This window comes from Rousettus aegyptiacus, unplaced genomic scaffold (assembly GCF_014176215.1).
Source record: "Rousettus aegyptiacus isolate mRouAeg1 unplaced genomic scaffold, mRouAeg1.p scaffold_m13_p_3, whole genome shotgun sequence".
NCBI classification, from domain to species: Eukaryota; Metazoa; Chordata; class Mammalia; order Chiroptera; family Pteropodidae; genus Rousettus; species Rousettus aegyptiacus.
Window position 1 is genome coordinate 122,990,964 of NW_023416306.1, and position 24,513 is coordinate 123,015,476.

Here is a 24,513-nt window from a genome sequence, read left to right on the forward strand (position 1 = left end):
AATTATCTATCTTAAAATAGAGACATCTAAAGAATCATTCAATTATAAAATTATTTCTTGGAATGAGCTCCATGAAATGTAAAGACCATATACCCCATAAAAGCATGAACTTTGTTTTGTTTGTGGTTGTGTCTCAGTGACTCAAACATTACACAGACACTGTAGACACAATAAATGTTTACGAGATGTTGAATGTGGATACTGTGACTAGCACTGAAATGTATTACTTTCTGGAAACAGCTCCTTTCTTCAAGATCTGTGTAGATGTATATCTTTTCTGACATAGATGAAGTCAGTTCAGCGACCAGAGCGATAGCTAGAAGACTTCTTTATCTGCCTAACCCCTGATGAATGTTGAATTACTTCAGAATAAGGGAAGTTTCTTTACCTGGGCAGTAGTTAAAGCATTGCACATGGAACAAATGGCTTCCGCATCATCATCTGTTTTCTTTTTCACTTGTAAAAGCTGAGCGGCCTGAATGAGAGGTTCCAGGGTTTCTTTAGCCCCGCTGTTCATCAGATTCTTGTCACGTAGCCATTCTTCCAGTTGACTGACATTGTACCTATGCCCCCCCAGAAAAGAATGCGGAGAGAGAGAGAACTCAAAGTTACTGAATGTTGTCATAAATGTCTTAATTTTTTGTGTGTGGCATTGTCAGGAATTTCAGTTAAATGACAGGTAGTATTTTTGTTCACTTTTCTTAAATTTGATCAGCTGTACTTAAAAATTATTATAAAAAGACATGAATTTTATAAGCATAATTATGTAAAAGACTAGAAAATATAATTATCTTTAATGGAAAATAGAAAAAAAGCCATTACAGCAAAAGTTATGAAATAAGACTTGCTGAAAGACAAAATAGAACACCATATATGGCTATGTCCTTATTACACAGCTGGCCAGAAAACACTTTCTAGTTTCTCTTACAACTTCAGAGGTGAGAATAAATAATCCTTTAAGTCTTCTTTCTTAAGTCAAACTCATGCTAGTTAATTAAATAATAAGATCCCCTCACATAGACTTTGTGCTCCAGTCCTTTTTAGGGAAGAGCCTGGGCAATAGAGGAGACAGTGATCTGAGGAAGCTTAGGAGTGGAAGGTGAGAAAGGCGAGTGGGGGCCATTGGAAGAGACAAGAGCCCCAAATATGGAGAGAAAGAAACTACATAGATGCTGAGGTATCGAGAGGTAGCCAACCAAGTAACTGGTTCTTAAACTAAAAAGAGGTAAATAAACAATCAGAATTTAGCAGTCAGGCAAATAGGAGGAATTATGATATTATGACAGGTGCTTCACATGCATAAACAAAGCTTATAGGGAGAGAAACTCTACTGTTTGAGTGGGAGGCATTATCTTCTTAACATTAACTATAATGGAGGTGGATCGGAATGGAAAATTTGAAAAGAATGCCAATGTTTCCTGAGGTTGAGTAACTAAAGACTTTTATAGAAGATATCCTTTTTTCCCCCTCTTGGTGAATATTCTACCTGTTTTAAGATAAGTTATTTGCAAAATAAATCAATTCTGTTATGGTGATGAGGTTATGCTGAAGAGTAGCTGGGCATAAAATTGAGTGCAGCTTTTCTTAAAATATAGAGAGGCATACGTATTTCAAGTGTTAGTAAGATTAGACATGTTCTTGTTGCCATAGGTACAAAAAGGTATTTTGTTAAAATAAACTTCTAAGAGCAATCAAACATTAGAAATCTTCATTATCATTTAATTTTTGTTATTGTACAATTAAAACACCTGCAAAAGGAGAGAAAGCTGTCATCTCATCTTTATTTTTCATTATCTCTCTACTCCCTGAAAGGAGTTAGCTTCGCAGCGGAGCAGGGTCCCTAACAAGCAGTGAGTAGAGCTGTTGCAGTGAACAGTGTAGCCAAGAGTGATAACGACTGGAAGTGGGGAACTCCAGCCAGGCAAGAGGAGGTGGCTCAGTGCTGTCTTCCCTTGCTGTTTGGCTGGTGGCTGCAGACATCAGGTGCACTGACCTCAAACAAGTGACCAGCTCTCTGCACCCTAGCCGGGCCTCGCAGGCAGTTGGGCAGGAGAAGCAGCTATGACAGGTGCTGGCATTTGCTCACCTGATCTGCATGCCTTTACTCCAGGAGCACATGTCCTTCCGCAGGAGGAGGTTGTTCAGGGTGATGGCCCCCACGATGTAGAACATCTGCTTGACCACCTGCTTGATCAGCTCGGGGTCCATGCCGTGCTGACACATGACTGAGTGGAAGGAGTTGAGCTGCCGGAGGATGGAGTCCAGTGTGTAGGTGCCCTCATCCGCGATGCTAGAGGTCCGCTTTCTTAGCCCGGTGGGCTTCACCCCGGATACGCCCTGAATGGTTTCATGCTCCAGCATGCCAGAGACTGTAGGAGTAGTTCAAGTGTTAAAAGAGAAGCCCTGGAAGGAATCCTGTTTCATGTGTGCACACGCATGCACACATACACTCACACATTCAATTGAGGAAAATGATTTAAGCATCAAAATAAAGGGAAAATGAACATCACAAAAAAAGGCTTCTGGATTTTCAACTGTAATGAAGAATTAATTCTTAAGTGCAAAAATATACCATGAAATTAAGAACTCTCAATGATATATTTTCTAAAATATGAAGCAGCAGTCTTGTAACAGCACAAGTGTGTGGCTCCTTAGGAGGGTTTCTGAGAGATACGCAGCAGTTAGGGAGAAGATAAACATTCTCCGTACTATCCAAGCCCCAGAGACAGACAAATCAAGTAGCAAGAAAGGCAGGAAACTGGGCAGTGGTCTTGGAGAAGTTTTGGGAGGAGACAGTTGTGCAGGGCAGGAGAAGGGGCTTTTCCTTGCCCTGAGCTTTCCACAATGGCAGGGAGACCCGGGGTTAGCCTCTGCCTTCCAGGACTGTCTTCTCATCTGGAGCACTGCTGCCCTCTCTTGGGCTCTCACAGCATGTGGCTTGTGTCTCCTCTAGGATAGTTTTGGGATGACCACTCCTGGACTGGGAGCCCCTAGAGAGCATGGGCCAAGCCCGATTCATTTTTATATCTTCTAGCACTAAACACAGACTCCGCAGAACCTCACACTGAGTCAAACATTTGTTGCTGTTAAATCACTGGGAGATGGGGGTAGTGGGTTAAAGTGGGATATGTTGAAGGTAACCTTCTTGTTTAGCCAATAAAAACAGACGAAAGTAGAAAAAAGGGTTGGCTGAAGCTGACCTTCTTTGCATCTGTCATCTCTTGTATTTTAGCTGACCTAGGTTGCTTTAAATTTATGACCTTTTGGGGGACAACTGAAAAAATCACTGCCGTCCCACATGGTTTCCTCAGCTTGTTTCTAGTTTAATTGTGGGCTTATGATAGGAAATGGACTACTGTGAGCCCAGAGAAGGGAAATGAAGTTGTAGAGATGTGGAAAACACATGAGTTGGTCAAGAAAGGGTAGCTGGAAGTAGTAGCCTTCAGAGGCTGCTGATAATGTGTCTGAAGATAACAGAGTTTGGTAACTTAAAAATTGTTTTAATTCAAAGCACTCAAAATTAGCAGCCTGTAATTTGTATATGCCTCCTAATTCCTATTTCATACATGCTACGTATTCCGAAGGAATATAAATAGCAATACATAAATATCCAGAATGAATGCACACTTATAAAGATAGGTACATGAAACACACATTTAGCTGAATATACGTAAGTAGAAACACTCATACACACACACACACCCTGCAGTGGCTCATCCAATAAGAAACTGCTGCTTTAAACCAAATTACCTTTAACAATTCTAGAGGGGTCATGAGATGTAAAACTTAGCATAGGGTGTCTGAGACCTATTGTGTTGCCATGGGACTCTCCCAATCCTTTTATTGTAGCCTATTAAGCAAACTGCAAACCCTCGCTAGCCTCCTTATTTTTAGATAGAGTAGTGCAGTAATGTCCTAGGCCAAAGTTTAAAGTGTTTTTGAAAACCAGACAAGGAATGAGGTCCATTGCTGGGTATGACGCATAACCAATCTTAAGAGAGAAGCATTCCACATTGGGGAGGGAAACTAGATATTGCTGTTATGATCATGTGGAAGCAGTGATTCTGATGTATCTGAGTTAGTCATGGCTAACATCCCCTGTTCTGAGATTCCTTGGCTAATTTTAGGGCTGAGTCTTACTACTTATTGTTCTCTGAATGAATACATGCCCTGAAGCATGTACCACTGGTGGTCATCTACCACTGGTGGGCGCGTGCGATAGACAGACCTTGATGTCAGCACTTCTCTGGCCTTACCGATCATTGGCTGAAGGATGTTCTCTAACACTCGCACGAGCTGCTGGTAGATCTGAATGGCCAAGTCGCTCAGCACCTGCCGGTACTCAGCCAGGTCAAAATTGGTGAGGCAGTGTTCATTCTGGCGAGACGTGTTGTGTTTCATGAAGCCCTGCAGCCACAGTGCAGAGGTAATGACACACATGAAGTGAAATGTCTCCTACCTGTTTAACTGTCTCATTTGGTCAGCATCCTCCTCCTTTTTTTCTCTCTCTGAAAAGTTTTCATCCATCCAGGATAATCATTCTCAATGCTGTATGTGTTTGTTTCCATCTTAAAAATTCTACTTCTTACTAGTTTTTGAAGAATATCTAGCATTTAAGCCTTTCCAAGAGCAGTGTCAATGAACCAAGACAAGGGAACTTAATTTAAAAGAAATTAATGAATGTTTTCACTTATAAAACACTAAATTATCTTAAGTACTAACCTCTTAAACTTTAATTCATTAAATATAGTCCTATTTACAAACAGCAAACCCAAAAGGTGTACATAATCTTTTTAGAAACAGACCGATTTCTACAGACACTGGTAGATAAATAAAAAATTTCCCTTTCATGGGATCCATACATGATTTTCAGTCTGATCTCAGAATGGCATCTTTGGTGGCATCTGTTAAAACAGAAAGCCAACTGTACATCAAGGTACTTCTGTCAGACATTACCTGACCGAAGCAACAGGCTACTTGATGGATTCTGCCCACAGTCAAGCATCTGCCTCCCTACAACATACTTAACAACATGGAATTAGAAAACAAGTGGGGAATGACAGGACAGTCAATGGCCCCTCTGGCGGGCTCTGGTCTGTCAGTCCCACTTTCTTAGGGACCATATCTTACTCATATTTGTATTTCCTGTCATCTACCGGGACAGTCCTCTGCCCCTGGCCTCTGTCTGGGTGCTCAGAAAATGCTACTGCTCAACTTCCCTGCCTACTCTCCTAGCAGAGGATTAGGGAGACATGAAGGGTGGTGGTTAGGGGCACAGGTTTTCAAGGGCGGGTGGACCCAGAATCCCAGTTCTGTTCCTTCTGGCTAAGAGGAGTGGGGCAAACTGATGAACTTCACTGAGCTTCAGTTTCCTCATCTGTAAAACCGAGTTATAATTCTTACCTTACAGAAATGTTGTAAGAATTAATAACATACTGTACAGTAAGTACTATCTGATATATACTAAGCAGCCTTTAATAAATAGTAATTATTAATATATTACAGTTTTGAAATATGAAGTCTGTCAAACAACTGATGAACACATCATTACAAACAAGGGCAAAACATTTCTGGACAAATCTAAAGAGACATAACTTATCACTTTCAATGTATTAAGTAAGCTGAAATTGATCAATTAAAAAAACAGCTCAATATTTCTATGTTGGTCCTTGTAAAGTCCACTTCCACATATAGACAAAAAGTTTCATTGTTGCAACTATTCACTGACCAATGCTTATTTTATTTCTACTACATTTTTTTTCATAGTACAAACTCTCAGAGGGAAGAAACTATGTTATTCCCCAAAGTCACTGTTCTGTAAATAATGAACTTCAAAGCTATGAACTCCCATGCTGCCTCCGAATTCAGGTTTCTAAATTAACAAATGGTTAAACATTTTGTGCTTTAAAAAATTTCCTTAAAAAGGTCAGAGAAAGTATAACCTGCTGATTTTGTAATCAAGGTTTTCTCACCTCTTCTCCACTGTACTGTTTCAAACAGTGCAAAAATCGGCATGTGTTAGAGAGCCAGAAGGAGACAGTTTCAAAATCATCACCTCTTTTCTGAAAAAAGAGAATTAAGGCTAAATTTGCTTTTTCCTTGGAGAAATAACAACCTGAAAATAACTGAACAGATACCAGAAGGCCCATTTCTTTTAGTTACCATTATAAACAATTATAAAAATAAATCACATTGCAGTTGTAAAGTCTTACATCATTGCTGGAGAATTTCTACCACTGGGTTCATTGGCTGTTTGTTACTTTGCTTGGCATTGATTTTCCTGCCATTAGAAAAGGATTCCCAGTTATTCAGTTGATGTTTGCTTAGCAGCCCCTTTAAGCAGGAAAAAATTCACCAAGCCACAGCTTACAAAAACTCACTTTCCTCAGGTGACTAAAGGGAATCAAAGGACTAAAAGCACAAAAGGAAATCACAAAAAATGTGAAGTACTGAAACCCCGATTAGGTTAAAAATCTTGTCAATGATAAGATACAATTTCTGAGCAGTGAATTGGAAATGGGATGGAGGAAGTCCTGTGCAGAGCAGTATAGACAGAGAAAGCTCCCTGGCTCTTCATCAGGACTGGGGCACATGTCAAAAAACCCATGGCTAAATCAAAACAGGGATGCAAGACAAATACACTTCAATTCAAAACAGGGATGTGAGACTCGTGTACATCACTTTTAAAAGGTATCAAAAGGATGTTTACTTTCTAGCACCCACTCTTTTTTAATCTTTAAACAATTTGGTACAATAATTAGTTAAATTAGATAAATGTCTTCTTGCCATTAAGATAAGAGGGAGAAAACTTTATGATTTAGTTTCGTGGTCTTTGTAAGAGTTGACTTAAGTCTTAAAGCTTGTAGTCTGTCTAAGCACAATATAGCATCAATTAAATGAGTTACGTTTGGAAGACAGTCATTAATTTTTAAATGTTAAGTTCATAACCAGAGGCTTGGGGGGTGGGTATGTTTAATGGGTACAGAGTTTCATGGGGAATATGAAAAAGTTCTGGGGAAAGATGGTGGTGATGGTTGCATAACAATATGAATGTACTTAATGCCACAGAACTGTCCCCTGAAAAATGGTTAAATAGCATAAATTATTTGTTACGTATATTTTACAACTTAAAGAAATAGTTCATGAAAGATACCTTGGATTGAGAGAGTCCACTGGGCATGTTAACTATCTACTTACCTCCTTCTTTAAAGTTCTCCTTAAGTTAGATAATCAGAAAACAAAGTATTTGGAGCACATTCTCTTAGCTCCTTACAGAAACACTTGCGTTAAAACTAAGAATGATATTCATTGTTTTTCTAGAGAGTCAGGAGGATTATGCAACATGACTCAGTGATTACTGAGTTATGTAGGACTTCCTACTCTTTTATATAATTTTGCTGCTTTTTCCAAGTCTTTCCTCTCTGATTAGCATCTGTGTCTCACTTATCACATGGAATCAGGCGTTTTAGGTAACAAGGAAAATTATGAGTGAGTTGCAGAAAAATGGGAAAAAAAGTTGGAGGAAAAACTTTAATGTTTTATCAAACATCTTTTGATACGAATGAACCAAATATTATTGAACTTATTTAATACCTATTTAACTATAGCATTTTATTCCCTATATATCTGTACTCCATTATATATTTTAAATTTAGTTCTAAATAAGACCTAAAGCAGACTATTCCTAGCCATGAAGAAACAATTTACTCCACAATTAAATGCAATTATATCAAATTAATTTTGATTACAGTTCAACCTGAGCCCTGTTTTAAAAGAAGGCATGCAGACAATTTGCAAGAAAGAATGCTTCCTACAATGGAAGGTAGCAGTTAACACTGGAAAGTGTTCATAATTGGTAACTTAGCTCAATGTCAAGGGAGGAAAAGTACCTCTGTGCAGACTCCATCATAAATAATATTCATGATGAAAATTTTGTTGAACATGAACTGACCTTTAACACTTTTTTGATGCTGTTGATCGTTGATGTTAGCAACGACCTTACTTTCTGATCATCATTCAGGTAGTCAGCATGTCGGACACACATAAATAGGATATATGCCGGTAACCCTGGAATCAAATTGACTGCTACACCACGTGGCTTCAGTTCTGAAAAAAGAAAAAGAAAAGAATCTTATATAACATTGAAAATATTCATGAGAAATACTTTGTGAGATAATAAAAGCACAGTTCTCACGTAAGAGTTGAATCATTCAGGGTAAATAGGTCATAAAAAAAGCATATTTTAATGGCTCATTAAGAGAAGTTCTTGAGGGTCGGGACATGTGAATCTTAGTTGTCTATACGGTGACAACTCCCCAATTTCTACCTTCTTGAGAAGAAGACTTTTCCCTTGAACTCCAGTCTTATGTATCAACTGCCTCCTTGACATCTCTGCAAGGCATGTCAGACTGAGTCCATCTAAACCAAACTCTTGATTCTCAATGGTACCTGCTCTTCCAGGAATTGCCCCCATCTCAGAAAATGAGTTCCAGTCTTCTAGTTTCTCAGGTTATAAACCTTGTCATCCTCTCTGACTCCTTTTTCTCACACTATACATTTAATCCATCAGCAAATTCTGTTGGCTCTACCTACAAAACACATCCAGAATCCAACTACTTTTCTACTAGGTGCCCTACTGTAGGTGCCCATCATCTTCTCCCAGACTGTAGTGACAACTTCTAAACTGGTCTCCCTCATTCATCCCTTGCTCTCAAGTAGTACATTTGCACATAACAGCCAGAGTAATTCTATAAGAAAATGTACGTCAGACCATGTCACTCTTGTTCTGAAAATCTTCCAAGGAGCTTTTACCTCATTCATTTACAAAATGTGAAATCCTCACCATGGCCTGTGTGCTCTGACCCTGTTCCCCTTTCCCAGGTCACTGTGCTCCAGTAAAATGGGTCTCCTTGCTATTGGTTAAACATGCCAGGCATGCTCCCACCCCAGAGCCTATGTACTATTTTCTGCCTGGAATGTTCTTTCCTCAGATATCAGCATGACTTGCTTCCTTACTTCCTTGGTGTCTGTCCAAAAATCACATCGAAAAGGCCTTTCCTAATTACTTTATATGAACTAGTACACTTGCCTTTACTCTTTATCCTTTTTACCTCTATACATAAACATATATATAAACATATATATGTTTCCCCTCCCATTGGAATGTAAGTTCTATGAGAAAAGGGACTTGACTTTGTCACCCAGTACCTAGAAAATCCTTGGTACATGGCAGAAGAGCACTAAATCCTCACCGAACGATGAAGCTTTGCTTAAAATTTGCTTAAAAACCAGTGGCACCTTAACATTTTTGCTAAATAAAGATCACGTTGTTGAAAATTAAGTGCCTCTGTACCTATATATAGTTTAATGCCAAGAACCCTTGGAAACATTAAATCAGGTATAACTGCCAATCACATTGCTGTCACTCTGGCACCTGGGGGAGGAATGCTATGCAAAGGCTGAAAGGAGGGATTTTCAGCTTTCTAAGTTCACAACTTTCAGGCTGTGTACACTCCCTAATCATTTCCAACCCTCCCCTAAAAAAGTCTTCTTGCAGAGCCAGAGGACTCATACCCAATCTTAAAGGCCTTAAGCTGCTCTGAAATGCTTCTTCCATGCCCATTTCATTTGTCTGGTCCTCTCCTGCCATTGCTGGAATCATTTCCTTATTTTTTTTGCTTTTTCCCTATTACTTGACATATTTAGTTAATACTTTCTAGGGAAGTTAGGAAAATAGAAATTCAGGAACTTAAATGGCCCAGAGCAGCGGTGGTCAACTGAGGCTACACTTCAGAATCCCCTGAAAGATGTAAACAAATTCTAGACATGGCCAGGCTCTTTCCTCTAGAGATTTTGATGTAATTTGTCTGCAGTGGGCACCAATTACACACCAAAACTTTTCAAAAGCTTTTGAGGTTATTCTAATGTGTAGCCAGAGCTGAGAAGGCCTGGCCTCACGGGATCCTTATAGGTAGGTCCTGGGCAACCGTCCCTGCAGTTAATACTGGAAACGGATGATGTGGTCAGGATGCTTCTGCAGCAGTATAATGCATAGTATGCAATGATGACTAAAGAAACTGGTACTGAATACTTCAAAAATTAGTGACTAGTCTTTCCTACCACTGACACATGTACCAGAAAGACCTTTCACCCCATGCGGAAAACACTTGCCCAGAATCAGGTTCTTAACAAGTTTCTGCTCATCCTCCTTCTTGTATTCCAGCATTCCTTGGAAATCCTTTTCTTTCCTGGGAATGTTGACTGGGCGAATGGGTTCATCAATGATCTGTCCTGGGGATATGTTTTCCATCTGGCCCACTTTGGGAGAAACAAAAAGGAGAAGAATATGTTTTCCAGGTAGAAAAAATGAGAAGGTTCTATGTTCCCATAATTTTAAATAAATTCTATAACAAGAGAAACATGCCATATTTGCCACTTCACTGCCGTGCCATATTTGTGTCTTCTTTAAATATTTTTTTTCTGCTAACATTGGATAGATGGCAAAATTATATTGTAAGGTTACTCTGACAGCTATTAGTGCTTGGTTACTATCAACATCAGAGAACCTTATTTGATTCAAAAGCATTTTTAAAATAATAGTCTGTAATAAGATTAAATGTTCCCAAAGTTAAGTGGTTTAACTTTCTGGTTAACGAATTGTTACCAATCATAAATGGTTAACGATATTTAGACTTTAAATCACAGAAGGGAAAAACAGTATTCTACAAAGAGGCAGCAAGAGTGTAGAAGACCCTTCTCCCCTCCCCCGCCTTTAGTTCAATGAATCTAGTCATAAAGAAAAACATTCTAATGGGACCCTGCTGTCATACAATTTACATTTACAGTATGTGTAGAGAAAGCGAATGTCAAATAAACAAAATAAATAACAAGGAAAAGAAAAGGAAAAGAACATTGACTTTAAATAAACCATTGCAATCAGTTCAAACCACAGCAAGATAGCTGGTAGGAGTGTTTCTTCACACTAGTTGATGTGAAATGTATTATTTTTCACAGAGGCTTCCTAAGGCAAAAATCTAACTTTTTCCAGCCACCCCTTATTCCCAAAGAAACCATGAGGAGCAGATAAAACGATCTCTATTTAATGTGGGTTCCTAAATATTATTCAGTTTTTTTTTTGTTTTTGTTCAAGTACTAAAAGTTCTACCATGAGGTTGCAACCATTAAAGTACAAACCACTGGTTAACAACGCTTTTAGAAGTTAAAAATGGTCACTACTGTCAAAGCAGCCGCTGGAGAATGATGCTAAAGATTTAAAAAATTTCCAATTTCATCTAAAAATTGGGAATTGAATGGGAAATCCAAGAGAAGGTAAGGGAACACATGAGTTACAGTTACGGTGGTATTCGTGGAGACATATGCTAGAAACCAGGTTTTTAAAAATCTCTTTTATCTACAAGAAGTGGGGAGCAGTTGAGAAATCTATTTAGATGTTGACTAAGTTTGAGTTCAGAGACTGCTGTCAAACAAACATAGAGCAGATCAGATGCACTTTCTAGAAAGTTTAATGTTGCTGACTCCACAAGGTGTCAGTAGTGCTTCTTCTCTTGTCACTCTGGAGCAATTCCTGTGTTATTCTGAGGTTAGTTCTGGGACGCCAGTTCCACAGGAAGAGGTTATCACAGAGAACTAACACCTGCCCGTGCTCTTGCTCATGTGGCAGAGAGCCCGGTGACACGACCTCATGCTGCAACATTACACATCAGGACTATCGGTGCTGGAAATCACCACCACCCATCAACAGTATGCTATCTAAAGAGTGATCATATTGTGAATGGATAAATCAAAGCCGTGGCATCTAGTGTTTCACATACATGATGCGGTCTGAAAGCCACAGGACCAACTGTAAAATGTATGCCTCTACACAACAGATAGGAGATTTAAACTACTGACTTTTACATAAATTATTTCTGGAGTCAGTTTAAACACAATACCACCAGTAACTTGAAATCAGCCCATAGTGGTCTTCACAGCTTATGTACATGATGTGTTGCATGTAAAATGCAAAATAAGAAAATCCCTATCATCAAAGTTACTACTCCCTTTTAACCACAGAAACAATTCTAAGAGGGGAAACTGGAAACAAATAATTCAACATATTGATTTTATCAATAAATGTACATATTTGGACTCCACATGTGAGAATGCTTTAAACCTGATTTCATCATATCTAAGGTGAGAGATCATTATTTTATATAACACTAAGGAAGGAAGAACACTGCCAATTAAACTATAATCCAGGAATAGTTGTAAGACATATACTAATTCCAGAGATGTTAAAATGTTTAAAATTATACACCTCAGAATTTATGAAATATGGTGAATATTTTTACTGAGAGATATCAAGTTTTAAAAGAAAGTTTCACTTTCCTTTTTGCAAAATCTCTACCCAAGATATTTTTGGTTCTGTATAAAAATGTCAGAGATAAAATTTGCCATACTTTAATTAAAAACTTTTTTTCTGCCTTTGATTTCTCCCCAGAGATTAGAGTCTTTATAAAAACTTTATAAAAAGTCTTTATAAAAACTTTATAAAAACAGAAGCCAGGATACCAGCCCAGTTTTCAAAGACAGCAAGAGATCTTGGAGGCCAATTAGCCCAATGCTCCATCTAATCCTTCTAGAAAGACTTGAAGCAACCCCTATTTCCACCGTCTAGATTCTTCATATGAGGGAAAAGTATTTCTGAACCTTTTTATCCTGGAAAGGGAAAGGAAACTGGAAATTTTAAAATTTATTTTTCTTCATTTTGGTATTCGGAAGATCTTGATCTGAGGTTTAATTGAGACAGTCAAGTAGACTCTCCAATAAGTAGAGAGTCGACTGGAAAATATGGCACAAAGGAAAGAATTCAGTGGTCCTCAGAAGGCCTGAGTTCTAGTCCTTCTTTGGCTACTAACTGGCTGAGACCTTGGAAGTCACAGTTTCTGGGCCTTGGTTTTTTTCTTCTGTTAAATAGGTAACTGATTTCTAGAATATTTTTAGGTCTAAACTCCTTGGCTTCATGAAAAATGAGATGGAACACCCACTCCTAGGTTAAAATACAGCACAAGGCAGATCAAATTTTAAAACACTCTCCATTTAGCTATATAATTTCTGCTAAAAATTATGTTGGTGTTTTAAGTTTTCATTGGCTTCTAAAAATGTCTCCTTAATTAAGAGTAGCCCATGTAGGAGGCAAGAGTCTTGCTATTTTAATACAGAAGAATTTAAGTTTATTATAATATACTGAAAGTATATATAAAAACAACTTTTAGGTATAAGAAGATGTTTTGTTGTACACAGTTACTAGTATTTCCTATACAATGTGGGATTAAGGGGGCAGGAAGAGAAAAGTACTGGAAGAGCTTGTCACCTTTATTCTCCCAATTTGAAGAGGGGCAGGGATACTCAGCAAATGCCCAGACCATAATAAGTGAATTTCATTTTATTCTTTAGACGTATATCATTTAACTCAACTTTTCTTAAAAATAGTCTGTCTTGTTTGTTTAATCTATGAATTGACTTTCAAATGCTACTTAGAGGTTTAAGAACATAGCTGGCAGGATAGCTCAACAGATAAGGTTGGTTTCTGATTGAACACAGCTTAAAACTGCTAGCATCTTGAAATAGCCTAACCTATCTCTTCAATTAAAAATATACACAAAGAAAGCTGAATAAAAACGTAAAATAACAAGTAGAATAATTAGGGATTTAAAAAAATAATCTCACAAATTAATACCATTGAAATCGGTTTCTTTCACGCAAACACCCTGCTATCTAATCATCATCTCAGGATAGAATTAGTGCAAAACTAAGTACAAAAAAGCTCTCTGGATAAAGTTTTTTAAAGTTCTGCCAATAGACGTTAAACCTTGTGTGTGCGATTTGGAAGTTCAAAACTTTAACGGTAGGTACTATGAAATGAAGGGGAAATAAAAGGTGGTACCCATGCTCAGGAAGCTCATAGTCCATACAGGGAGTTAATAATTCAAGCGGAAAAATTCCTAAAAATATGACAGTGAAAACCATAATAGATGTGAGTCAAATTACGGTACATAGAGGGTGGAGCCAAAAGTCTGTCTGTGTGATTGGGAAAGGATGCTCTTGATGATGTGACATATGACTCTGATCTCAAAGAATGAGTAGGACTTTACCAAGACAAGCAAGAGACCAAACAGAAGGAACAGTTACGACAGACCTGGCATGTTAGAGAATGAAAACCACATAGAGTGAGTCATGGGAGACTCTTGTGGACATTCCCAATGATGAGGAGCCTTTACCCTCTGAGCCAGACAAAAATTATGAAGGGTGACAGAGAGAGAGTAGCTGGGTAGCCAAACTACTCAGTAGAATTTTCGTTCAAAATTATAATAGTTTGCATAGATTTGAAGCTAATTCCAAAAAAGGTCTCTAAATCTCTTGAACAATAAGAGTATTATTGGAATATGCTTAGAATTTAGCTTTAGCCCTGCTCATTGCTGTATCCCTGGCACCTAGAGAAATACTTACTGAAGGAACAAACACACTAACCCACAGGACAAGATTCATTTGTATATAATAACAACAATTGATATTTGATTATTTCCTAAGGTGTTTTACCATCATCATCATCACATATAAATTATGAGATGTTTTAAAAAAAAATCTTACTTCTTTATAACCATAATTCATTTTTTCTTATTTACTTCTCTTTTTTATCTCCATTATGGGAAGTTCTTTGAGGATACAGACTTTGTCTTACTCGTCTTAGTATCATTAATGGTAAGAGTTAAGCATACTAAGTTGTATATAGCATTTATTATGTGTTGGGAATGATACTAAATGCATTACGCATATTAACTCATTTAATCTTTATATCGGCGTCAGATATGCCATTACTTTTCTTCTTTAACAAGTGGGAAAATTGTGGCAGAGAGGTTCAGTAACTTGCCCAATATTAGACGACTAATAGAAGAAGGCCAGGATTTGAACCCAAGAAGCTTGGCTCCAGAATCCATGCTCAGCCTTTCTTCTTTATGGCTTAGCACAGTGGAGGACATATAGAATATACTTATTGATGTTTACTGAATGAATTCTGACACTTTGTAAATTATTACTACAATAAAAAGAACATTTTTGCCCACCTAGCAATGGAGAGTTCCATCAGGCACTAGGTTTGCTGAAAGTCATTTTTGTTATTGTTTCTGATATTTGAATGCAAATCTATTAGTCTACTAGTGTAGCAATAAAAAAAATAAGAACAGCAACTGTCATAAAACATGTTTAAATACCTTCTAGTTCACCAATTTTTTTGGCAAATACTTTCAGTTGTTTTTTCAGTTTCCGGACAGTCTTATCTTGTTTTTCAAGTTGTTCCATCAAATCCTAAAGATTGAAATATGAAATATAACAGAAAGATCAAAACAGGCCTTCTAAAATGCACAGAAGGAAAACAGACACAAAACCACAGAAACAGCACTGTTAGTTTTACACAAAAGCTCGGAGGCGGAGCCACAACCTGGCTAAAACTGGCAGGCGTGGGAAATGCAGCTACAATAAAAGCCAAATGTTAAAATATACAACGCAGTAAAATCCTTTACAGCGTGATGGAGAGCAGGCTCACTGGGGAGTCTTTTCCAGTAGACGCCGTGTGGGTAAAACAATTAAATGCTTGTAAAATGTACGGCTATTCCAGTAGAATCTTTTCTTGTAAAGGGAAAATGGGCAAAATACATTTTGATGAATGCACAAAAAGTTTTGTGGGAAGTTTTAAGGATGGTCGAACTTAGGTACGGGGTTTTGACTTTTTACTTCCATCACACTGCAAGCCTAGGGTTAATAACAAATCAAACATGACAATGGACGCAGGACACTGATAGAGGTGACACCACTGGCTAAAAGATAGCTGTGAGGAGAAACGGGTTTCGTGAAAGTTTTTGAAGAGACTTCCTGGGGAGGGGCAGAGCAGTGTGCTCTTCAGTCAGAGATGGCTAGAAGTAGCAAGGAAGACAACAGAAAGGCACTCTTGAGTTTACATACAATCATCCGTTTGTAAAGTGAAATCCGATATGATTGATACTTCTTAGGGTCATCTGCATAAAATTCCTCAAAATACTGAAAAAACAGGCACAATGGATATTTGTTTTTCTCTGTCTTTGAGGGGAATGCTACCTCTCAGCAAAATCAATTTTAAAATATTTTAAGATACAAATAATGAAATTGTATATACTCAAAAGGCTCTGATTTTGTCATCTGCCATTTACCTGTGATCTTTCTAGTATAGATTCCAGTTATCTATATATACGCACACACATCTATTTTCACATGCTCAGAGGAAACAGGCTATGGCCAGGACACCATCATTTAGCAATAGAGAGGTGGTCCACATTCCCCACATAAAGCTGTTATTTCACTCTTCAGACCTGCTCACAGGTTGCTGTATTTTTATTTTTTTATTTTTTTATGCCAGCAGCATCAGAGTGAGGAAGGCAAATAAAATTAAACTGAGAATAATGGTAATGTTGGCACTCTTGTTTGAAGGTGGAAAGGCAGCATGGGGGGAGGCCTGTGAAGCATGTTCACAAGATGAGGAAGAAAAATCATCTCTGTGCTTGTGTAGGGTAGGTAAGTGGGTGGGCGGGTTAGGCATGGTAGTTTCCAGAACTAAGCCTAGGTCCGCAGCTGCTTTAGTATTCTGCTCAAGTTTTTGCTAAAGAAATGTACAATTAAGATTGAGAAATTATAATGATTTTGGAAAAGTGTATGATTCTCTGTACTTAAGTTTGAATACATTCTCCTGAATTAGCAATGAGGCCAGAAAAATAGCTGACCTACAAAAGGTTTTCCTAAAACTCAGACAAACTCATTAACTAGACTCTACCAGCTTAGAACTGGGGGACTTAGTTTATTTTGTATTGCTATGTAAAAATTACCAATAAAATTAAAACCGTAGACAAAGTTGTGAGGGAAATGCTTAATCAATTTAGTGAAAAAACTCTGGGAATCTGCCACCCAGAAGCATCTTTATTTCACGGTTTCACCTCGTATTTTAAGACAATCATTTATAAGCAGAGAATTTATATGCTGATCAACCATTATTATATTATTTAGTATACTTATCAATTAAACATTAAGTGCATTAAAGGATTGTTAGTTTGATTTAAGCAACAGTGTACTTGAGAGTGATAAGAGAACATTTCAAAAATCGTCCATGAATCAGAAGATTTCCCCCCACAGATTAGTGGTATTTCAGTTACTTTGGAAAGAGTCCAAACATTGCCCTTTGCCACCTCTCCTATGACTACAACTGAGCCTCTAGCAACATTTTAATATAAAAGATGGTTGAATAGGTGATACTAGAAAAGTCTTTGTAATGTAAATGACCACTAATGGAGCAATGGAGGGATAATTCAGATGGTTAAATCTTTAGAGGAAAGCCAAACTATTTTTTTATAGGTCATTAAAACCCTGAACTCCAAAAGAAAAAGGACAAATCATTACCAGTCCTAAACAGCTTTTCTCAAAAACTAGGCTGACACTACAACACAGACTACATAGAACTATGGAATTACAACTTTACAATGACTTTTAAAATTATTTTAAATTAGAATTGACATACAGTATTATCTTAGTTTCAGGTATTCAACATAGTGTTTCAACATATACCTTATGACTTTTCAATAGTTTTCAATTTAATAAGTATATCAAACTTAAGAAAGTAAAAAGTCCGTAAATCTGTAATAAGTTATTTTGTGACTGAGAAAGAAATATTTTAGAAAATATTTTCTGTGAGAGAAAGAAAAACAAAAAGAAAAAACTTGAGACTGTGTGCCAGTGTTCAGAACCTGGCAAGGAAAAATACTCTCTTCATTCATTGCACAAGTTCTGTTAAAAAGAATAAATAATGTATAAACTTGAATCCTGCTGTCTCTCCTCCCATCCAATGTCCACCAAAAGCCTCCACTTGGTTCTGCCAACGGCCTTCCCTGACCGTAACTCTAAGCCTAGATCATCTGCTACAGACGGAGGCCCGGATGACGTGGTAGCTGACTGGGGACCAAAAGTGACAAAGCTTTGCCCTAGTCTCTGTCATGGCAACCACATAACAAACCTCCAACAGCAGAGACTTCGGCAAAAGTGGAGGAAGTGGTCACCTGAGTTCTCAAGGATATCAGAAGTCCAGCATACAGGTGACACCTTCCAGACCCTCCCAGGTAGGTCTGAGAGAGCCTTCTGTGAGAAACACAACCTGGGCATATGTTTTTTTTTTCATTTTCACCAATATGGTCATATTTTCTTCACTCTGACTCTGCTAGAGTAAGAGGGTGACAAGTGTGGGGCAGTAAGTTTTCCCAGACAGGAAAGATGTGTTTGATCAGCAAACAGAAGGACTGCCTGCAGGGCCAGGCCCTGCCTACTGAAGAGTGTGTGGGCCTGGGCATGGCTCCTCACCAAGTTTTCATTGGTCAGCCGGGTGATCTCGTGCTGCAGGCTGGCCTCGATGCGGGCCTCAGGGGGCAGCTGCAGGTTCTGAGCCAGCAGCTGCTGCTGCCGGTTGTTCTCCTCCTTCAGGCTCTGGATCTCGCCGCGGAGGGCTTCGGCCTCATTCTCATGGCTCCTTTTCTGGGACTGGAGCTGGGATTCCAGGAGCCTGGGGAGAAGCCACACAAATAGGACAGGGAGATGACACAAGAGTCCCTGCCTGGTGGGTGCGAAGCTTCGTGCTCGCTTGCAAGGGCAGGAAAAGCAGGGACCCTAGCATTTGTGTAACTTCTGACTTGATTAAAGTCGAGAAACTCAAATAAGGGCTCTCACATTTGTGTCGTTCTGAATTATGGACCCAGTTACAAATAAAAAGTTTTCTAAGGCTCTCAGAAACAGGAGAATTTTGACTTTTGGCTTTTTTTGAAAGGTTTGTAGGAATGACGACTAAAATAACCAGAAGATGCAGCTTTAATCTGGCTTACTACATTTGCGGACCAGCATTTAGGCTGGCAAAGACAGTAGTACCTATGCCACAAAATCACTGCACTACAGAAGGGCAAGATGACAAACTCCTGATCTAATTAAATATGCCTTTAAGAATTTTGGTGTTACTAATTTCAGGCAGAGGGTGCAACCAGGGTCCCATTTTCACTTTCTACTTTTATCTCTGATGGACAGAAAGGCTGGAGTGCTTCTCTGAAATATATACAGATTTACCCAAATCCAGACAGGTAGTTTTGCAATTTCATATACATATATTTTAAATTTGTCACCTTCTCTTTCACCATAAACTTCCATATCAGTAACATAATCCAAACAAGTCATGGTTTTAGAATATAAATATTAATAGAACCAATAAAGCAGTTACTGCTTCTCTGAGCAAACATACGAGTCACCTGTGCCCATGTAAGGAAACCAGGGCACTGGCAGTGAGAACACCAGAGAGAAATAGCATCCTCCCTTCACCATGCACTCCGCTCTCCCACGTCTACATCCATCCCTTTCTAGATACAAAACAAAGTTCCAATTAGGAGTTAACTAACATGAAGAAAGAAAAGATATTCGTTTATATTCTAATCCCCTTGGTTACCAACTGCTGGGCAAAACTTACTGATGCCATTGCAAGCATACTGTTAACGGCAGACTAAAAATACTTTAGTGAGTATGAAATTTCAAAAGGATTTCAACCAATAACACCACAAAGTTAATGACGGTTTATGATTAGAACAAAGCAGAATAAGTAGAAGCCCCTTGAACAAATAGCATATTATTTTTAAAATGTAATCATTAAAATGATCTTTTTACAAGATTTTTTTTAAGAGTCAAAGAGAAAGTTTATTAGAAAAGGGGTAACACTCTACACACAGAGTGTAGTCTCCTCTCAGAGGCAGAGAGTGAGAGAGACCAAGATTTTTAAGACATAACTATCAGTAAGGGAGATTAGTGTCTGTGTTAGAAAGGTGTAGCTGTTTCAATTTTACTTGTTTTCCCTTAAATATATTTAATACATTGAGTTTGGGTAATTATTTTGAACTGTAGCAATGCAGGAAACCTTCCTGATTTGCTGTTTCACAAATATGAACTTCACAATAACCACGTGAAATGCCAAATCATGTACTTACTACTGCTGTTAGGCAGCATGATAATGACATATAAGATGTAGCCACATTGCCACAGGCACATATAGCCTTTAATCATTATTTCAATCACGAAACCACTAAGCAATAGGTATTAATCTCTCCCACAGTAGTTTGAGCTCTAGTTGAAAGGTTTTGGTTTTCTTCCAACTCTGAGTGAAATATTCACAAATCCTAGTGTCTGAAGGGAATTCTAGATAGAGCCTTTCACTCATGAGTCGCAACAACTATATTCACCATCAATTCATTTTAGCCTTAGGATCATTCCTTAGTGGAGAAGGTTTTTAGAAAGGCATTTGGCTGAATGTTTTAAGTTTTACTGAAATTAACCTAGGAAGACAATTAATATACAATAAATATAGAAGTTAAGTGGAAGTCAGGAGGCCACTGTTAGTAAGGAAAACAACAAATTAATAACATTCCATTTTGAGGAGACAAATATAACCTGTTGGCTTGTTTTAACCCTTCATAAACCAGCCACAGCTCTCCATCCTCATTCAACTCATGGCAATCCATAGCAGATGATCTTCCATGCAAAAGGAACAACAATGCAAAACACAAAGGGATACAGGATGGGAATGAGATGACGGTCAAGAGCAGCACATGCTATTTCAATATTTTATTAAGATAATATATTGTTTTTGTTAATTACAGATGAGTTTAAGATGTTATCACAAAACATTATTTTTGGTTAATTTTTAAAAAAATGTGTAACATGTAACATAAGTAGAAATTAAAATAAAATAATCAAGGATCTATAGCTACATTTCCTGCAAAATAAGAAATGACTCAAAATATGAGTCATTCAGCTAGTAGAGATCTTATATGTCATACATTATGTTAGAGATGAACCACACAGTCACACACATATAGAATGAAAGTTTCAGCTATTGCCTTCACGTGGCAATTTTCACAATCCATTTCAAAATGAAGTTTTAAATCCTCTGAATCCGAACTTGTTTTATCTTAATAAAATCTGATTTCTTAGTTTTAAAACTGTTTTTAAAAATTCTTATAGCTTAACTTATAAATAAGAACATATCCGAAGTTCTCAGCTTTTATGACGCAACTATTAAAAGATTTTTTTGTGTGTCTAAAATTAATTGCAAGACTTAAGGAAACTACTTGATATTAAAGATGTAACACATTTCATTGAAAGTTTGTATAATAAATAAATAATAATGACAAACTTGATTATATGTTTTTTTCTACCTAGAGTATAAAAATATTTTTCGAGTGTTTGCTAAGTGTCAGACACTGTTCTAATCCTTCCACATGTGTTATGTCATTTAGTTCTCCCAGTAACCCAACATGTATCATTTGCCACATTGCAGAGGAAGATATGGAAGCTTAGAATTAAGATACCTATGGAAATTACACAGCTGGCAAGCAGTGGAGCCCAGGGCTATTCAACTTTAGAGCCCAGGTTCTTCCTCTTCCTCCTAGACTTCAGTTGTTGATATGATGTTTACATAAAACAAATTCCAGAGCATGCTCTTCTATTTTCCACCTACCGTTTCTCCCTGGAGAGTTGATCTATTTGCATGGTCTCCATTGTATTATTATATACTGATGGCTTCAACATTTATATTTCAGTCCACACATCTCTCCTGCTCCAGATCTATATTTTTAACTACCTAAGGGATTTCTCTCCTTGGATGTCTTCTTAGCTCCTTAAATTCATTACCTATAAATCTACTGTTCATCTCCATCCCACACTTCTACCCCAGACCCAGGATCACAAATGGCATCACCACATCCAACCAAGTATATAAAGCAGACACTTCAGAATTACCCTTCATAATTCCCTATTCCTCACCCACAGAATCCAATAAATCACTGACCTCACCTTATGCATCCTTTGAAGTGTCCCATTTCTCTCAATCCCACTGCCACTAGCCAAGACAAAGTCAACAATCATAAAGACCAGCCTCTTAACTGGTCTTTATGATTTCAATCTGGTTCCACTACAATCTATTCTCTAACATAAAAGCCAGGGTTAGCTTTCTAAAACCCAAATCTCATTATACTATTCTCCTACTTAAAACCTTTCAACAGCTTCCATTGTCGCTAGAGTAAAGTCCAAATTCTCTTGGCTATCTCTCCAACAGCCTATAAATCCCCATGAAAGTAAGGACCACATTTAGTTTGCTGACTGTTATATTCCCAGCATGTAGTACAGGGCCTGGCATGAAGTAGGCACGCAATACAAATCTGGTGATAGAATAGCTGAGTGGATGGATGAACAGTGTAATATAGCTCTTTTTATACTTATACATTCTTAGATGTGTGTTATTTATATTCATAAATTGAAATTCAGTTTAACCAACTACTTTTATAAACGCTATCCACTCTTGCCCATAAAAGAAGATAATGGGCACTTCACATTTTGCATGGCAATATTCTTTAGTTTGTGAAGTATTTCTACAAACCAACCCTGATACTATGCATCAGGAGACTTAGACTGTACACTGATAATAAAAATCTCCAGAATTGTCTTTCTGTGACCATCACTGGACATGTTCTTTTAAGAATGTAGCCTTTTAAGTTCGAAGTTTAATAGTATAAGGCTTTGTTGAGAGGGGAGTGATAGGAAGGCTGAGGAAATTCCAGAAATGAGCCTTTATTCTGTGATAATCTCAACTATAGATAATCTCATTTAGTGACTATGCAAATTTTCCACTCTCAGTCAGCTCACTTAAGGTTCTTAAGTGTATAGTGACTGAACTAAGTGCCACTGGCAATCTCATTTATATTTAAAATAAATGGGATAAAACCAGAGCTAGGATTTTCTCAGAACACCTTTGGGAACCTGACAAAAACCTGATCTTGAATATCAGGGTTCCACCCTAAAGTCATGGTATCCTTTCAGAATTATATGACCAACACCGATGTGATTCCAGATATTCCGTCATTTCTCTTCACATTAAGTTTCAATTATTAAGAGCTGCAGTTGCTCCTAATACCCTCACAGATAACCAGCCCGAATAACAAATGAAAGCGCTCACCCAAAATAGTCCAACAGTGGATCCACTGGTTTTCTTTGCAAGGCAACCTCTCAAGGCTAAGACCTTAAATATGCAGACATATATCCCCTTGTTGCAAAGAATATTTTCCTGACAAGCCTTACCAACAATGCTACCTTATATTATAAATGAGACTGCCTGAGAATATATTGAAAAATCTAGATTCCCTTTGAAGGTCAGGTGATGTCTACTATAGCAATGCAAAAACACTTCAACTTACAGTATAAGAGCCCTGAAGAGTAAGGATCAATATGACTAAACCAAGCTGAATAAAAAAAAGATCAACTTACCTGTTTGTTTCCTTCAAACCAATGTATGCTTGTGCTATTTCGCCTTTATCTTTCATTTTTTGTACATCTTCCAAAAGTATTGTGGAATCTGTCATTGTATTCTGAAGGAGGAAATGACACATTTCCACAATTAAGAGTCAACTCAAAAGCTTTGGACCACAGACAACATATCTCTTTCCTCCAGAATAGGGGTTTATGTGCTCCATCAGAACTCTGCCCTCTGGAGCATTAGCTCCAGACCTGCAGCACTACAGAGGAGAGTGGGGCACAGTAACGAGAAAGAGGAACCTTCAGTCCATTTGAGAATTCTTAACGCTCTACTACAAACATAGCGAGATTCTGGAGTAAATACAGCCCTGTAAATAAAATAACTGATGGGCTATATGTGTTTTACCTTATGGGTGTATTGGGGGGGGGGGGTTGGGGTGGGGAGGAGATCTATATCTTTATCTAGATCTAGATTAGATGCAGATATATTTTATTATATAGTTCCTTGGTGTTGTTTGGTTATTGTTTGAATACTGTATATACTACATACTTTTTATATATGCATATATATGCACATATACACATATATAAAATGGGTTTCATGTATTTTAAATATATATAGTATAAATAGATACATTTCAAAGTATATATACAGCATTGGAACAATAACCAGGCAAAAGCACCGAGTAACTATTTAGTAAAGTGGACAAAGCTGTTCTTTCTACTATTTTCCGCTCATTTATAATAAAACAAATGCCCCAATAAAACACTCAACATTTGACATAAACCTCATTTTTCTATTTAAAATTCAGTACAAAAAAGGTGAGATTTAGATGATATGCTTCAGCAAAATTAAATTTTTTCCTCACATCTTTAGATACATATAATTGGGAAGGATTTAGCTTCTTATAAGGAGCATCGGCAATTATTCAATACTTTTTTCTCTGTTACAATATAACATGGTACATAATCTTTTGAAATTAATATCTGGCAGGTCAGAATTTCTAATGATTTTGTATAAAAAGGACTTTTCTGCTAACATTTTTACTTTTTTCTTTTTCAGCGAATCTGTTTGACAACCAATGGAATTTCAAAATCATCCACTCAGCT

The 24,513-nt window shown here is 37.6% G+C and overlaps 1 protein-coding gene across 10 annotated transcripts in view; it reads right to left on the reverse strand.

The window, feature by feature from the left end:
- The window catches only part of MYO5A (myosin VA), a 158,773-nt gene that overhangs the window by 7,305 nt on the left and 126,955 nt on the right, over positions 1-24,513 (reverse strand). For 5 of the 10 annotated variants that reach the window (XM_036218224.1, XM_036218223.1, XM_036218231.1 and 2 more), the window contains 11 exons: positions 23,416-23,516; positions 20,545-20,625; positions 18,430-18,628; positions 16,018-16,092; positions 15,270-15,363; positions 10,171-10,317; positions 7,952-8,106; positions 5,973-6,062; positions 4,257-4,407; positions 2,087-2,369; positions 389-563 (listed from right to left, as the gene is read on the reverse strand). In XM_036218224.1, the coding sequence (XP_036074117.1) occupies positions 389-563; positions 2,087-2,369; positions 4,257-4,407; positions 5,973-6,062; positions 7,952-8,106; positions 10,171-10,317; positions 15,270-15,363; positions 16,018-16,092; positions 18,430-18,628; positions 20,545-20,625; positions 23,416-23,516 (1,551 nt within the window). The remainder of the gene's footprint in view (positions 1-388; positions 564-2,086; positions 2,370-4,256; positions 4,408-5,972; positions 6,063-7,951; positions 8,107-10,170; positions 10,318-15,269; positions 15,364-16,017; positions 16,093-18,429; positions 18,629-20,544; positions 20,626-23,415; positions 23,517-24,513) is intronic. The other 5 variants (XM_036218226.1, XM_036218228.1, XM_036218230.1 and 2 more) reach the window with 3 other exon arrangements.